Source organism: Squalius cephalus (assembly GCF_949319135.1).
Source record: "Squalius cephalus genome assembly, chromosome: 23".
Classification (NCBI taxonomy): Eukaryota; Metazoa; Chordata; class Actinopteri; order Cypriniformes; family Leuciscidae; genus Squalius; species Squalius cephalus.
The window spans coordinates 12,874,609-12,887,734 of NC_137144.1; the positions used below are offsets into that span (position 1 = coordinate 12,874,609).

The window sequence follows — 13,126 nt, forward strand, 5'->3', positions numbered from 1 at the left end:
GGGAGGGTCTATGGGCGGGTAAATGTATGTTTCTTTTAATGGACAAAATAAGTTATGCAATTGACACATGAACAAGAAAGGAGACGATGGAAAAACACATGGAGAGCATCAGCTTTTGTTTCTGCTCTGATAGACGCTAGACCTGCAGAGTGTGTGTTAGAAATCAGGAAAGGAGAGAGAACATTGTGCTTGGTATGTTTTTCATCTTCAAACCAAACTTGGGTTCTGCGGTCTTTTGTAAATGTTTGAACACATTCGACCACATGAGCGTTTACACTACGAAAGCAATCCGGTCGAATGTGTTTTCGCCTACCTCTGGAAGTGGTCAAAAGTGGACAAGCTCAAAACGTTTTAGACCCCGCTTACACCTGTATATAGTGTCGTCCACTTGTGATCCGATCAACCAAAACGCCAAATCTTAATACCAAGTGTAAACAGGGCCTAAGATAAGAAAGACCTAAAGAACTAGTGAAGTGGGCAGAATATATAAGTGTATAAGAGTACCTGTGCATCCGTAATAGTCTGGTTTAACAATGGTAGGGACATTTAAAAATCTACCTGCATTCCTAATGCTACTGCCAAAGTGTGTGTCACTGGCCTAATATAAGTGCTTTTTGTGTTATTTTGGTAAAGTAAAAGTCGGACAGGAGTGAAGGGTAGAACAGAAGCATTAGTTGATCATGACTCACGGCCTGTTCCTGACAGATCTGTGTGAGTCTCTCCAGCTGTTCCTCTCTCATAGCTTTGGTCTTCTCGTACTGCTGGATCTCCATCTCCATCTCCACCTTCACCTGCAGCACGTACGCTACAGAAGAGAAGAGAGCAAACTTATGCACTGTTCTCTGAAACGCTCAAATCCTTTCTGAGCAAAAAATGAACCATGATATTAACATGGCTTATGTACTGTACATTCATACACTATCCTTCAAAAGTTTGGGGTCGATAAGATTTTTTTTGGTTTTTGAAAGTCTCTAAGGCTGCATTTATTTGATCAAATATACAGTAAAAACGGTAATATTGTGAAATTTTATATTACAATTTAAAATAAACGTTTTCAATTTGAATATATTTTAAAAAGTAATTTATCCCTGCAATCAAAGCTGAATTTTCAGCATCATTACTCCAGTCTTCAGTGTCACATGATCCTTCAGAAATCACTCTAATATGATGATTTGATGCTCAAGAAACATTTCTGATTATTATCAATGTTGAAAACAGTTGTGCTGCTTAATGTTTTTGTGGAAACCGTGATACAGCATTCTTTGATGAATAGAATTTTTTTTTTTATATCTTAAAGACCAAAAATGTATGATATTTCTTGAATTATCTTGGACTTACAAAAACTACCAAAACATACCTTGCATTCTTGGGAAGAACATCAGAGTACCATCTAAATATCATTGTAAATATAAGTATGGTGAGTACCATGGTATTACAATCTGATGTCATCACTGTACAATGATACCATACCTTTATTGTAAGGGGAATTTTGAAAAATAAGAGAATTATCCAAGTGACAATTTTTGTATCAAGCTGAATCAATTGTTGGTCCCGTTGCAAAAAAACCCCATTACATATTATTATTAAATGATAAATACTAATATATATAAATGTATCTGAATATATTTAAATAGCTCATCTCTGTTCTGAAACAGCCAATGAAATATTAAAAGGCTTAACACTGCTTTGATAAACAGCTAATTGTTTTCTGAAAACATCCAATGCAGCCATATGCTAACATCAGCTCCATCCACAGCTAAGCGGAGAGACCATATTGGCCTGACATTTCATGAATTGACAATAGCGTCTGACGTTGATTTCCTCTGGCTTGGCTGGGATTGTGCTGAGAGGGCCAAAGGCTTTTTATCAGGTGCTGCTGGCTCTTAATAAAGCCATATCCACATGACCCCTCTTACCATCCACTCGCTTTCCATATCAATTAGACTCTTCTCACACTGGTACCATCTGCCGAGAGAACTCCCAGCATGCTTTGCTGCATGGCAATGTGTTACTCAGTCCTTTAATATTCTTTATACATTTCAGGATTGTTATATATTATTCTAAATTCAACATGAAATCAAAATGAACAAATCTTGTTTTTTTTTTTTTAATTATTTATTGAATATTACTGTATGTATTATAAATGATTTATCTGTGCACTTATTATTTTATTTTTTTAAATTAAATTCAAGTGTTCTCGTAATCTTTAATCAAAATAACTCCTAGCAGCTCATCTCTTCTCTGATGATGCGTTAACTGGCATGAGGGCGGGGCAACCTGTCACTCACATGACATTCACCAATAGCAAACCACAACCATCCAATCAATTCCTGATGGACAAAATCCAGCCCCGTCCTACATTTGTTTTTTGTTCAAAAAGCAGTTTCATTCGGATATGTCACAATAGGGAAGAAAAGACTATTGCAACTTCCATTTCATGCCGACATTATTTTATACATACATATACATACATACATACATACATATATATATATCAGTGGCGATTTCTTTAAGACTGCAAGGGAAGCTCGGCTTCCCCTATAATGTCAAAAAAATTAATGGTCAAATATGTACTATTGTATTAACATTTTATTGACTAAAATGCGTTAGAAGACGTTCGTCTCAAAGACGAGTTCGTTCAGAATCAGATACAGCAGGTCGGCTGACTCGATTTCCTTACATTCCCGTAGCGTCACAGTGCATTTCCCTGTTGAAGCCCAGCTTCCATTGACTTCAATGGGGCTGCTTCAAACGGTTTTTTTCAGCGCTTCGAAACTAGACGGTCATTGGATAAATGCTGCGATTATGTCCCGCCCATGGAAGCTCAGCTTCTCTGGGGGTGAACGGGGAGTGGGCTGGCCCGGACTCCGGGCTTCCGCGTGATGATTGGAGGGTCTGTCGAAAGGCTGTGTCTCCTTTTGATTGACAGCGATTTCATACAATAAAAAGTCGCTGATGTTGAAGCTGTTCGAGCTCAGTCCCATCGCGGATTTTTCAAAGACAAACTGCTGCAACTTATTTCTTGGTATTTGCTTGTCGAAATTTCTAGCCAATTTTTATAATACATTTCACACAATTATACATTTATACCTTTATTATATTATTACTTATTATATTTTTTTAATATTATTATTATTAGTAATAATTCAAAAATAATAAAAAAATATCTTATTATTAGTAGAATTATTATTATACTTTATTATATTATTATTTCTACCTTTATTATATTATTACATTCATTTTTCACAGAGCATTTTCTTGAAAAGGAACGTAGAATAAATGAATAATTTTTATAATGTAGGCCGAAAATGAGCTTCCCCTCTTTGAAAGACCAGCAGCCGCCACTGATATATATATATATATATATATATATATATATATATATATATATATATATATATATATATATATACATATACATATATATATATATATATATATATATATATATATATATATATATATATATATATATATATATATACACACATGTATTAAAATTCAAATGTATTATAAAATATGCATTTTAGAGTTGGATTTAATATGCATAATGTCTCTTTAATCGAAGAAATTGTACTGCTCAGAATGCTGCTATTTTATAGCACAGTTCTGATCAATTTGTTCACCCAAAAGTTAAGCGGTTTAGAGAGACATGATCACTTTTTATTATGAACAGCTTGAATTTAGGCTTTTATTCACAAACACTGATCAGTGAACATAAATCGAAGCTCAACCATACTTGCTTGAAGCGCAAGAACAAACCTCATTGGTTCTTGGTGAAGCTCAAACGTGCTGCGTAACACAAGAATGAACCTCATTGGTTATTGTAGAAGTTCAAACGTGCTGCGTAACACGAGAATGAACCTCATTGGTTCTTGCTAATGCTCAAACGTGGACGTAACACCAGAATGAACCTCATTGGTTCTTGCTGAAGCTCAAACGTGCTGCGTAACACGAGACTGAACCTCATTGGTTCTTGCTAATGCTCAAACGTGCTGCGTAACACGAGAATTAACCTCATTGGTTCTTGCTGAAGCTCAAACGTGCTGCGTAACACGAGAATGAACCTCATTGGTTCTTGCTGAAGCTCAAACGTGCTGCGTAACACGAGAATGAACCTCATTGGTTCTTGCTAATGCTCAAACGTGCTGCATAACACGAGAATGAACCTCATTGGTTCTTGCTAATGCTCAAACGTGCAGCGTAACACGAGAATGAACCTCATTGGTTCTTGCTGAAGTTCAAACGTGCTGCGTAACACGAGAATGAACCTCATTGGTTCTTGCTAATGCTCAAACGTGCTGCGTAACACGAGAATGAACCTCATTGGTTCTTGCTAATGCTCAAACGTGCAGCGTAATACGAGAATGAACCTCATTGGTTCTTGCTGAAGTTCAAACGTGCTGTGTAACACGAGAATGAACCTCATTGGTTCTTGCTGAAGTTCAAACGTGCTGCGTAACACGAGAATGAACCTCATTGGTTCTTGCTGAAGCTCAAACGTGCTGCGTTACACGAGACTGAACCTCATTGGTTCTTGCAGAAGCTCAAACGTGCTGTGTAACACGAGAATGAACCTCATTGGTTCTTGCTAATGCTCAAACGTGCTGCGTAACACGAGAATGAACCTCATTGATTCTTGCTGAAGCTCAAACGTGCTGCGTAACACGAGAATGAACCTCATTGGTTCTTGCTGAAGTTCAAACGTGCTGCGTAACACGAGACTGAACCTCATTGGTTCTTGCTGAAGTTCAAACGTGCAGCGTAACACGAGAATGAACCTCATTGGTTCTTGCTGAAGCTCAAACGTGCTGCGTAACACGAGAATGAACCTCATTGGTTCTTGCTAATGCTCAAACGTGCAGCGTAACACGAGAATGAACCTCATTGGTTCTTGCTGAAGTTCAAACGTGCTGTGTAACACGAGAATGAACCTCATTGGTTCTTGCTGAAGCTCAAACGTGCTGCGTAACACGAGAATGAACCTCATTGGTTCTTGCTGAAGCTCAAACGTGCTGCGTAACACGAGAATGAACCTCATTGGTTCTTGCTGAAGCTCAAACGTGCTGCGTAACACGAGACTGAACCTCATTGGTTCTTGCAGAAGCTCAAACGTGCTGCGTAACACGAGAATGAACCTCATTGGTTCTTGCTAATGCTCAAACGTGCAGCGTAACACGAGAATGAACCTCATTGATTCTTGCAGAAGCTCAAACGTGCTGTGTAACACGAGAATGAACCTCATTGGTTCTTGCTGAAGCTCAAACGTGCTGCGTAACACGAGACTGAACCTCATTGGTTCTTGCAGAAGCTCAAACGTGCTGCGTAACACGAGAATGAACCTCATTGGTTCTTGCTAATGCTCAAACGTGCAGCGTAACACGAGAATGAACCTCATTGGTTCTTGCAGAAGCTCAAACGTGCTGCGTAACACGAGAATGAACCTCATTGGTTCTTGCTAATGCTCAAACGTGCAGCGTAACACGAGAATGAACCTCATTGGTTCTTGCTGAAGCTCAAACGTGCTGCGTAACACGAGAATGAACCTCATTGGTTCTTGCTGAAGCTCAAACGTGCTGCGTAACACGAGAATGAACCTCATTGGTTCTTGCTAATGCTCAAACGTGCTGCGTAACACGAGAATGAACCTCATTGATTCTTGCAGAAGCTCAAACGTGCTGTGTAACACGAGAATGAACCTCATTGGTTCTTGCTGAAGCTCAAACGTGCTGCGTAACACGAGACTGAACCTCATTGGTTCTTGCAGAAGCTCAAACGTGCTGCGTAACACGAGAATGAACCTCATTGGTTCTTGCTAATGCTCAAACGTGCAGCGTAACACGAGAATGAACCTCATTGGTTCTTGCAGAAGCTCAAACGTGCTGCGTAACACGAGAATGAACCTCATTGGTTCTTGCTAATGCTCAAACGTGCAGCGTAACACGAGAATGAACCTCATTGGTTCTTGCTGAAGCTCAAACGTGCTGCGTAACACGAGAATGAACCTCATTGGTTCTTGCTGAAGCTCAAACGTGCTGCGTAACACGAGAATGAACCTCATTGGTTCTTGCTAATGCTCAAACGTGCTGCATAACACGAGAATGAACCTCATTGGTTCTTGCTAATGCTCAAACGTGCAGCGTAACACGAGAATGAACCTCATTGGTTCTTGCTGAAGTACAAACGTGCTGCGTAACACGAGAATGAACCTCATTGGTTCTTGCTAATGCTCAAACGTGCAGCGTAACACGAGAATGAACCTCATTGGTTCTTGCTGAAGTTCAAACGTGCTGTGTAACACGAGAATGAACCTCATTGGTTCTTGCTGAAGTTCAAACGTGCTGCGTAACACGAGAATGAACCTCATTGGTTCTTGCTGAAGCTCAAACGTGCTGCGTTACACGAGACTGAACCTCATTGGTTCTTGCAGAAGCTCAAACGTGCTGTGTAACACGAGAATGAACCTCATTGGTTCTTGCTAATGCTCAAACGTGCTGCGTAACACGAGAATGAACCTCATTGATTCTTGCTGAAGCTCAAACGTGCTGCGTAACACGAGAATGAACCTCATTGGTTCTTGCTGAAGTTCAAACGTGCTGCGTAACACGAGACTGAACCTCATTGGTTCTTGCTGAAGTTCAAACGTGCTGCGTAACACGAGAATGAACCTCATTGGTTCTTGCTGAAGCTCAAACGTGCTGTGTAACACGAGAATGAACCTCATTGGTTCTTGCTAATGCTCAAACGTGCAGCGTAACACGAGAATGAACCTCATTGGTTCTTGCAGAAGCTCAAACGTGCTGCGTAACACGAGAATGAACCTCATTGGTTCTTGCTAATGCTCAAACGTGCAGCGTAACACGAGAATGAACCTCATTGGTTCTTGCTGAAGCTCAAACGTGCTGCGTAACACGAGAATGAACCTCATTGGTTCTTGCTGAAGCTCAAACGTGCTGCGTAACACGAGAATGAACCTCATTGGTTCTTGCTAATGCTCAAACGTGCTGCGTAACACGAGAATGAACCTCATTGATTCTTGCAGAAGCTCAAACGTGCTGTGTAACACGAGAATGAACCTCATTGGTTCTTGCTGAAGCTCAAACGTGCTGCGTAACACGAGACTGAACCTCATTGGTTCTTGCAGAAGCTCAAACGTGCTGCGTAACACGAGAATGAACCTCATTGGTTCTTGCTAATGCTCAAACGTGCAGCGTAACACGAGAATGAACCTCATTGGTTCTTGCAGAAGCTCAAACGTGCTGCGTAACACGAGAATGAACCTCATTGGTTCTTGCTAATGCTCAAACGTGCAGCGTAACACGAGAATGAACCTCATTGGTTCTTGCTGAAGCTCAAACGTGCTGCGTAACACGAGAATGAACCTCATTGGTTCTTGCTGAAGCTCAAACGTGCTGCGTAACACGAGAATGAACCTCATTGGTTCTTGCTAATGCTCAAACGTGCAGCGTAACACGAGAATGAACCTCATTGGTTCTTGCTGAAGCTCAAACGTGCTGCGTAACACGAGAATGAACCTCATTGGTTCTTGCTGAAGCTCAAACGTGCTGCGTAACACGAGAATGAACCTCACTGGTTCTTGCTGAAGCTCAAACGTGCTGCGTAACACGAGAATGAACCTCATTGGTTCTTGCTAATGCTCAAACGTGCTGCATAACACGAGAATGAACCTCATTGGTTCTTGCTAATGCTCAAACGTGCAGCGTAACACGAGAATGAACCTCATTGGTTCTTGCTGAAGTTCAAACGTGCTGCGTAACACGAGAATGAACCTCATTGGTTCTTGCTAATGCTCAAACGTGCAGCGTAACACGAGAATGAACCTCATTGGTTCTTGCTGAAGTTCAAACGTGCTGTGTAACACGAGAATGAACCTCATTGGTTCTTGCTGAAGTTCAAACGTGCTGCGTAACACGAGAATGAACCTCATTGGTTCTTGCTGAAGCTCAAACGTGCTGCGTTACACGAGACTGAACCTCATTGGTTCTTGCAGAAGCTCAAACGTGCTGTGTAACACGAGAATGAACCTCATTGGTTCTTGCTAATGCTCAAACGTGCTGCGTAACACGAGAATGAACCTCATTGATTCTTGCTGAAGCTCAAACGTGCTGCGTAACACGAGAATGAACCTCATTGGTTCTTGCTGAAGTTCAAACGTGCTGCGTAACACGAGACTGAACCTCATTGGTTCTTGCTGAAGTTCAAACGTGCTGCGTAACACGAGAATGAACCTCATTGGTTCTTGCTGAAGCTCAAACGTGCTGTGTAACACGAGAATGAACCTCATTGGTTCTTGCTAATGCTCAAACGTGCAGCGTAACACGAGAATGAACCTCATTGGTTCTTGCTGAAGTTCAAACGTGCTGTGTAACACGAGAATGAACCTCATTGGTTCTTGCTGAAGTTCAAACGTGCTGCGTAACACGAGAATGAACCTCATTGGTTCTTGCAGAAGCTCAAACGTGCTGTGTAACACAAGAATGAACCTCATTGGTTCTTGCTGAAGCTCAAACGTGCTGCGTAACACGAGAATGAACCTCATTGGTTCTTGCTAATGCTCAAACGTGCTGCGTAACACGAGAATGAACCTCATTGGTTCTTGCTGAAGCTCAAACGTGCTGCGTAACACGAGAATGAACCTCATTGGTTCTTGCTAATGCTCAAACGTGCTGCGTAACACGAGAATGAACCTCATTGATTCTTGCAGAAGCTCAAACGTGCTGTGTAACACGAGAATGAACCTCATTGGTTCTTGCTGAAGCTCAAACGTGCTGCGTAACACGAGACTGAACCTCATTGGTTCTTGCAGAAGCTCAAACGTGCTGCGTAACACGAGAATGAACCTCATTGGTTCTTGCTAATGCTCAAACGTGCAGCGTAACACGAGAATGAACCTCATTGGTTCTTGCAGAAGCTCAAACGTGCTGCGTAACACGAGAATGAACCTCATTGGTTCTTGCTAATGCTCAAACGTGCAGCGTAACACGAGAATGAACCTCATTGGTTCTTGCTGAAGCTCAAACGTGCTGCGTAACACGAGAATGAACCTCATTGGTTCTTGCTGAAGCTCAAACGTGCTGCGTAACACGAGAATGAACCTCATTGGTTCTTGCTAATGCTCAAACGTGCAGCGTAACACGAGAATGAACCTCATTGGTTCTTGCTGAAGCTCAAACGTGCTGCGTAACACGAGAATGAACCTCATTGGTTCTTGCTGAAGCTCAAACGTGCTGCGTAACACGAGAATGAACCTCACTGGTTCTTGCTGAAGCTCAAACGTGCTGCGTAACACGAGAATGAACCTCATTGGTTCTTGCTAATGCTCAAACGTGCTGCATAACAGGAGAATGAACCTCATTGGTTCTTGCTAATGCTCAAACGTGCTGCGTAACACGAGAATGAACCTCATTGGTTCTTGTTGAAGCTCAAACGTGCTGTGTAACACGAGACTGAACCTCATTGGTTCTTGTTGAAGCTCAAACGTGCTGTGTAACACAAGAATGAACCTCATTGGTTCTTGCTAATGCTCAAACGTGCTGCGTAACACGAGAATGAACCTCATTGGTTCTTGCTGAAGCTCAAACGTGCTGCGTAACACGAGAATGAACCTCATTGGTTCTTGCTGAAGCTCAAACGTGCTGCGTAACACGAGAATGAACCTCATTGGTTCTTGCTGAAGCTCAAACGAGCTGCGTAACACAAGAATGAACCTCATTGGTTCTTACTGAAGCTCAAACGTGCTGCGTAACACAAGAATGAACCTCATTGGTTCACGCACGTCAAGTGAACATGCTTGATCATCTGTTTACCATAACTGATGAGTTAATGAATGTTTATATGGTGAATAAAAAACAAAATTCAATCTGTTCATCATATAAAGCGATCGTGTCTCTTCAGAAAATTTGGATTAAACCTTTCAATTCATATGGATTAGTTTTACGATCTGTTTATGAACTTTTTGAAGTGACAAAGTGGTAATTGCGTAGCTGTCAATAGGGGGACAGAAATCTCTCAGATTTCATTAAAAATATAATTTTTGTTTCGAGATTAACAAAATTCTAACGGCTTTGGAACGACATGAGGGTGAGAATGATGACACAAGCTTCATTTTTGGGTGAACTAACCCTTAAATACATTTTTTTAATATATATATATAAATAAAATATAATAATATAAAATAAAAAACATGTTTCAGCAACTAACCCTTAGTAAATCTAATTGTGCACTGGTGTCTTTTCAAAAGTTCAGCACATGGTGTTTTATGTCCTGCTGTGAACATGAAACAACCACAGGGTGGCGTAAAACTGGACCAGACTCGCCGTGAGACTTGAGCTCATGAATGTTAATTGGTCAGCGTGTCTCTATCAAATATCAAGCTTTAATTCCTTCTTCATTTTTCAGTGTTCAGATTGCATAACTTCAGTGTTGCACTGGTGTTGTATTAACACTGTGTAAAGTATAACGACAGTATTCAGCTATCTGCTGTTTTTGCCGACTGTGCACTCGCTCTCTCGCTCTCTCTCTCTCATCTTGAGGCGCATGAACGTACACACATGAAACAATGTAATTCTCATATCTTGCACATAACCATTCTCGAAGAAAATGGAAAAGATATGGGCAAACGGACATGCATAATACACAAGATACATGGGCACAAAGCGATTTAGATGTAAATTGGAATAAAAAAGGTACACGACAAAAAAATCAAAGCAAGTTCGCCCTCATATGGACTGCATTAACATGCTACAAACTCATAGTAAGAATAGTCAAAATAATTTAAAATGTACCTAATATATATATATATATATATATATATATATATATATATATATATATATAACAATTAGACTAAACATTCATTGCAGGTAAAGATGTTTTTACTACCATCCTTCCATGATTTCCTCGTGTACTGTGTACTGATGCCATATTCATGATTATTTATGCATTACATATTTGTTAGTTTCTAAAATTGTTTTTGGTGAATGCCTTGTCACGATATTGTATCAGTACTTCAGTTTCTTGTATCCGCTGTTATTTTAGTATTCTATTACAGTTTTATTCATATTTTAAATTAGCCTTCACTTTTATATTTTCAGTTTTCATTTCACTTTTAGTTTAAGGTTTAGTATTTTTTTTTGTTATGCGCTTTTGTAATTTGTATTAGTTTTTGTTTCTCTTAAATACTTCTATAGCTTTAAAGCTATATCTTTAAATTTTATTTCAGTTTCAGTAATCTTACAACTTTTATTTATTATGCCTTTCATATGAAAATCTAACTAGATGTGCCTGTATCTCTCTCTGGTGGAGATGTTTGTTGTTCATCACGGCGCTGCACTCGACAGCTCAATGATGTTTAGTGAGAATGAGGGTGACCTGCCCCAGCCATCGATCATGAATACACTTGCATAAACAGAACCTGTGCTGAGAAATTATGGACATCATGCTCCTCTCAGCATCAACAAAAGACTCTGAATCAATCTGAATTTTAATAAGACCACCACTGGCAGCAGCAGCGCGTGTGAGGCGTCTATCATAACTCACGCTCATTGGGCCGGACAGGACAACAGCTAGTAAGATTAATCAGTTGAATTGGCTAATGCATTTACATTAACGCTTTCTTTAAGGGTTTCTTGATGTGTTTTAAGGGTCAAAATTATTTACATTTGGTGAACTAAAAACACTTGTATTTTTAAGACTTTGGAGTGTTGTCATAAAGCAGCTGACCGTCAATGATCCTCTTGACTCTCCAGATGCGGAGGGTGATGATGAGGCTGATGGCGTCCCAGGGGCTGCTGGGACCGTTAGCCACCGTGGAGGCCACCATTGGGGCCAGAGAGAGGACAATCACAGCACCGTCAAATACCTGACGAAAACAAACAAACAAACAAACAAACAAACAAACGATCATACGCCAGTGTCTTTTAGCTTGCAACATGTAAAAAGTATTTTTAATATTATGGGCTGTTACACAGCAGGTAATGCTGTATTATAGTCCCTCAGGTTCATAACTATGTACTTAAATAAATAGATAAATAAATAATACTTACAAATTCTAAATATATTATTATCTGTATACATTATATATATAAAATACAAAAAGAGTATATATATATATATATATATATATTTGTATTTAATATATTATATGAATCACATACTTTAAATGCTTTCTCATATATATATATATATATATATATATATATATATATATATATATATATATATATATATATATATATATATATATATATATATATATATATATATAAGGGCTGTCAAACGATTAATCACGATTAATCGCATCCAAAATAAAAGTTTGTGTTTACATAATATATGTGTGTGTACTGTGTATAATTATTTTCTATATATAAATACACACACATGCATGTATATATTTAAGAAATATTTGCATGTATATACTGTGTATATATATTTATATTATCTATAATTTATATTATATATAAATATTTTACATATAAATAACACATTTTTCTTAAATATATATGCATGTGTGTGTATTTATATATAGAAAATAATTATACTCCATACACACACATATATTATGTAAACACAAACTTTTATTTTGGATGCGATTAATCGCGATTAATCATTTGACAGCCCTAATATATATATATATATATATATATATATATATATATATATATTATTTACTCTTTTTGTATTTTATATATTTTTCTATTATACAAAACATACAGCTTTTTGGTATCTATGTGTGAGTGTGTGTGCAGTGCACCATAAAATAATCAGTAAATATATAATAAAAACATTAAAAAACAATATATTTCATATAAACATAAATATAAACACACACACACAAATATATATACACACACACATACATACACACACACACACTTATGCATATTAGTGCTATCAAATAGAATACATGTACTCTTTTTATAAAATATTAATTTCTTTCATGTATATACATATATATATATATATATATATATATATATATATATATATATATATATATATATATATATATATATATATACACAAATTTATTTTTATTGTTCTATATTTATTATATATTATAAATATATTATTTACCTTTTTACTTAATATTTCATTTTTTTTTCCG

General features: G+C 38.3%; 1 protein-coding gene across 3 annotated transcripts in view; it reads right to left on the reverse strand.

Moving 5' to 3' along the window:
* Positions 1 to 13,126, reverse strand: part of tmem266 (transmembrane protein 266) — an 85,464-nt gene that overhangs the window by 9,399 nt on the left and 62,939 nt on the right. For all 3 annotated transcript variants that reach the window (XM_079858784.1, XM_079858785.1, XM_079858783.1), the window contains 2 exons: positions 11,743 to 11,881; positions 690 to 805 (listed from right to left, as the gene is read on the reverse strand). In XM_079858784.1, coding sequence (XP_079714910.1) covers positions 690 to 805; positions 11,743 to 11,881 — 255 coding nt within the window. The remainder of the gene's footprint in view (positions 1 to 689; positions 806 to 11,742; positions 11,882 to 13,126) is intronic.